The sequence below is a fragment of the Sardina pilchardus genome, chromosome 7 (assembly GCF_963854185.1).
Source record: "Sardina pilchardus chromosome 7, fSarPil1.1, whole genome shotgun sequence".
Taxonomy (NCBI): domain Eukaryota; kingdom Metazoa; phylum Chordata; class Actinopteri; order Clupeiformes; family Clupeidae; genus Sardina; species Sardina pilchardus.
Window position 1 is genome coordinate 28,615,833 of NC_085000.1, and position 5,000 is coordinate 28,620,832.

Consider the following 5,000-nt stretch of genomic DNA (forward strand, 5'->3'; position numbering starts at 1 on the left):
CTAAAACATATTTCTGTACTCCAAGAAGCCCCTTCGCTGTGTGTGTGTGTGTGTGTGTGTGTCTGTGCGTGCGTATGTGTGTGTGTGTGTGTGTGCGTGTGGGTGTGTTATAGCATGTGCGACACAAGCCGTGAGAACCGCGCTCGCCTTTCCTCCGTCCACCCCTCCTGGCCCGCAGGCCTAATGAGGTAAGACGTGATCTGTTTCCGAGCTAATGAAGTCGTAAAGAAGATCACTTGGAATAACTGAGGAGGCCAAAGGCCATCACCTGACCCGCCAGCAGCCACCGCCTACAGCATTTTTTCACTCGTTTTTTTCCTCCTTTTATGTTTTTTTTTCTTCTTTCTTTCTCTCCACCTTCCTCTATCCTCATCTCCCTCCACCAACACCACCCACCCCACCCCACCCCCCTCACACTCCACCTCTAATTCGGACTCTGTTCTCCTCCTCTCCCTCCCCCTCTCTGTCTAAGTAATCAGTCTCATGATGTATAATACTGCAAAATACCCTCATTAAACGGACTTGCTGATATGTGGCGTGGGGACGAGAAAAGAAAGAAAGAAAGAGAGAAGGGAAGAAAGGAAAGAAGGAAAGAAAGAAAGAAAGAAGAAAGGAGGAGGAGGGGGAGGAGGGGACGGTAAAAAAAAAAAAGAAAGCAGACCTAAATCTCGGGTCGCGAGCCCGGGGTGCCCCCACCTGACTCGGGGGCTTCGGCGTTTGAACCGGGCCTCTGAACCAGGAAACGCCAACGCGAACGGACAGGGCAGATTTGCCCGGCCGCCGAGCCAGGGCCCAATCAGCTTACGCGGCCTGGGGTCCGGGAATTAGCGCTTTTTCCCAAAGCGCGGCTCTTGAAGTCGCGCCGCATTAGCACGCACAGGCTAAGGCGCTAATCTGATTAGCTCTGGTCGTTTTGCTAAAATGCATTGTATTCATTATTAATGATGTGCCTGTGAGATGAGTGGTGTGGGACTGCTCCGTGCGTTTGGGGGCCCTGAATGTGTGTGGCCGCTGGGACGTGAGATGTCAAGTTTGTCAGCACGTGGGATTGCGAACGTTGATATGCTTTGGTATGTATGTGTGTGTGTGTGTGTGTGTGTGTGTGTGTGTGTGTGTGTGCACTCTTAGCACACTATGTACGGTATTATTGCTTACTGTATCTTAATGTGTATGTTGGTGTACAGTATGTGTATGCATCCACTGTGTATGTGTGTGCACATGTGTGTGTGTGTGTGCGTGTGCGTGTGCGTGTGTGTGTGTGTGTGTGTGTGTGTGTGTGTGTGTGTGTGTGTGTGTGTGTGTGCATATGCGTGTGTGTGTATGTGTATGTGTATGTGTATGTGTATGTGTACTGTATGTGTATGTGTATGTGTATGTGTATGTGTATGTGTATGTGCATGTGCATGTGCGTGTGTGTGTGTGCATGCGCATGTATGCGTGCATATGTGTGTGTGTGTGTGTGTGTGTGTGCATGTTTGTGTGTGTGAATATGTGTGTGAATGTGTGTGTGTGTGTGTGTGTGTGTGTGTGTGTGTGTGTGTGTGTGAATGTATGAGTGTGTACTGCAGAGCTGTGTGTACACAGGCTGGGCTGATCTCATGTGATCCGCTGGAGGAGTGCGGAGTGCAGCGCTGAGGCTCTGGCCTGGTGTTTGCACTGGCTGGGTCAGGGGTCGGGGGTCAGGGTGGTACAGTCGGAGGTATGGCGGCCATACTGTATGATCTCATTACAGCTTAGCCTGCCGGCCGGCCAGGCCTTGCCCTTCTCTCAGCACTCAATGAGTACGCTCACTCAGTTTCTTAGGCCAGCGCCGGGCGTGAAGTGTGTGTGTGTGTGTGTGTGTGTGTGTGTGTGTGTGTGTGTGTGTGTGTGTGTTCAAAGAGACAGATTAAGAGAAAGCAAGCCATGAAGGTAGAAAGAAAGAACGAAAGAAAGAAAGACTTTGCCTAACATATTTTGCCTAATTTTTACCCTCAGTGTAACATACAGTAGGTGTTAGCAGTTTTTGACCTTGTAATCTGAGGGCACCTGTGGTTGTCTGGACAGACACATGAAATGTACTCATGGACTTGGACCTGTGAGGAAGAAACACACTGAAAAGCCCCATGAAGATCTGACCATGGGAAGGCCACAGCCAGGGTGACCAGGAGCATGTGACCTTAGTTCCCAATCGTATGGGGGCCGTGTTACAAAAGATTAAGAACACTACAGTGAATACCCTGTGTGTGTGTGTGTGTGTGTGTGTGTGTGTGTGTGTGTGTGTGTGTGTGTGTGTGTGTGTGTGTGTGTGTGTGTGTGTGTGCGTGCGTGCGTGCGTGCGTGCGTGCGTGCGTGCGTGCGTGCGTGCGTGCGTGCGTGCGTGCGTGCGTGCGTGCGTGCGTGCGTGCGTGCGTGCGAGTGAAAGAGAGAGAGAGAGAGAGGGGAGTATGCTGGTTTCATAGAGAGTACCGGTATGTGTTTGTCTGAGCATGTGTATGAGAAAAACATTCTGTCATGTGCACATTTAAGAACATATTCGAGTTTCAAGCTTTCTTGTATTTTCTCTATTCATTTATCTCCTTATTACTCACTCTCTCTCTCTCTGTTTCTTTCGTTCTCTCTCTCTCTCAGTTGGAGGAGTTGATGGGTGCTCTAGAAAAGACCAGGCAGGAGCTGGACATCACCAAGCAGCGCCTGTCCTCTACCCAGAATTCCCTTGCGGAGCGCGACGGTCACCTGAACAGCCTGCGGCAGGAACGCAGGAAACAGCTGGAGGAGATTCTGGAGATGAAGTGAGTCGGCCTCTCCTCTTTCATCCCTTCTTCTCTCCTCTCCTCCCTTTTATTTTCTCTCTACATGTACATCTCTGTTACCTCGCCTCTCTGCAGGGGTCACTCTTCTCTTCTCTCTTTCTTCCTTTTCCTTGTAAGCCCCCCCCTCCACACACACACACACACACACACACACACACACACGTTAGTGCCTCCTATCTCTCTCTCTCTCTCTCTCTCTCTGTCCTTACTCTGTCCCCTGCTGAGTGGCGGAGGCCAAGCACTCTTCACGTTTAACGATGTTTGTCTTATCGAGTCATGGCTCCTCTGCTCAGAGGTCAAAGGTCATGGCAGGACGCAGTGAGAGAGAGGGGTCGAACCTGCCGTGCTCGGGAGTGTCACTCTTTCTGTGCGTGTCTGTGTGTGTGTGTGTGTGTGTGTGCGTGTGTGGGTGGTGGGGGGGGGGGGGTTGTGGTTGTCTCTTAATGTGTGTTGCCTTACTGGATGTTTCTGCTAAGCGCTTGTGAGCTGGTCTGGCTGTGACCTGAAGGGACTCCAGCGGCCTGCTACGGTAAGGCCAGGAACCTCTTGATGTTTGAAAGGACCTTTAAGTGTCTGACGAGGGGCAGCCTTGCATAGTTCGGCACACACACACACACACACACGCACACACACACACACACACACACACACACACACACACATACGCACACACTAACACAGCTGGCATTTCCATCATTCACTCCCTCAGTATCTGAACACACTCTTCTGCACACGTGCAACCACACGTATTGCACTGGGACACAATCTACAGCAGAATGTATACAGCAGGGCTCTTCAATTAGCGGCCCGCGGGCCGGATCCGGCCCCCGAGATACTTTGTACTGGCCCTTGAAGTGTTGGCTGATGATGTTATATGAGCAAATCTTTATATTCGGTAGAGGCGTAAATAACTGGTGGAAAACACGATAATGGAGGTACAGCGATAGGCTACACTGCGAGTAGCGCCTAAAAACAATGTTCGGTGCGTTGCCGTTGTAGGCTACTACTGTGTTACTGTGTATCATGCAAAGACGTTACTAACTTGTGTCTTGCTTCGCTTTTACGCAGCGTCACCAACATGTTGACGTGCGCCAAATCCAAGTTGTTTCCCTCAAAGCATGAAGCATTTTTAGTGCATGAAATTTCACCGGTAGTGCTCTCCAAGTCCTCTCCAAGCAGATCCTTGCGAAAACATTCGCCACTCGTAATGTAGCTATTGGAGCAAATAGGAGTAACTTTGGTGGCATCATTTCTGTTGCATGCTCTCACTCGCTCTGAAGTCTTGCAGCCATTGCACCTCAGCCAATTGCACGTAACGTTTAGAACGAGTGAAACATATTAGCTTAATTTCAACGTAAATTGCCACTATGTTGGAGTATATGAGCTAGTAACATTTTAACGGGTTGCACCACGCAAATAGTTTCAGTGTGAAACTAATAGGCCTACACATCCATCGCCTTGATGTCAAGTCTACTACTGTAAGTACTGTAACATTGATTTGTGAACACGTTCGTCCAATTTAAATGTGGGGACGTTAAATGTACAAGTATGTTGATAAGGGGTTAAATATGCGACCGATAACGCACATTAAATTCATTTGAACACTGTTTTGAAACCTGTTTGTACCCATTGGAAATTGTATGGACCTATCAGTTACTTCGCAAAGCTCTGCTTCCATTGCTGTTAATGTTATCACAGATTTCATATTAGCCATATTAGCAATGTAGACTCAGTGTCACCTTCCCAATGCCTACCACTGTGGTAATCTGGGTCTGTGGTAGAAATATTCCCAAAACACAAATACAGCAAAATAACCACCAAAAAACTATGTTATGTTTTTACAAAATGCAACATATTAGCAATATAGATCCAGTGTCACCTTCCCAATGTTGGTCTACTACTGTGGTAGTCTGGGCCTGTGGCAGAAATATTCCCAAAACACAAATACAACAAAATAACCACCAACAAACAATATTATGCTTTTACAAAATGCAACATATTAGCAATATAGATCCAGTGTCACCTTCCCAATGCTGGCCTACCACTGTGGTAGTCTGGGCCCGTGGCAGAAATATTCCCAAAACACAAATACAACAAAATAACCACAAAAAAAAGATATTATGCATTTACAAAATGCAACATTTGAACACACATATTGGTGCTGTTGTAGTTTATTATCTACATTTGTACGTGATTACTCATATTTCA

At 48.0% G+C, this 5,000-nt stretch overlaps 1 protein-coding gene across 1 annotated transcript in view; it reads left to right on the forward strand.

Annotated features, from left to right (window-relative positions):
- Window positions 1-5,000, forward strand: part of LOC134087871 (ERC protein 2) — a 283,328-nt gene that overhangs the window by 148,624 nt on the left and 129,704 nt on the right. The window contains exon 13 of the mRNA XM_062541676.1: window positions 2,611-2,771. Coding sequence (XP_062397660.1) covers window positions 2,611-2,771 — 161 coding nt within the window. The remainder of the gene's footprint in view (window positions 1-2,610; window positions 2,772-5,000) is intronic.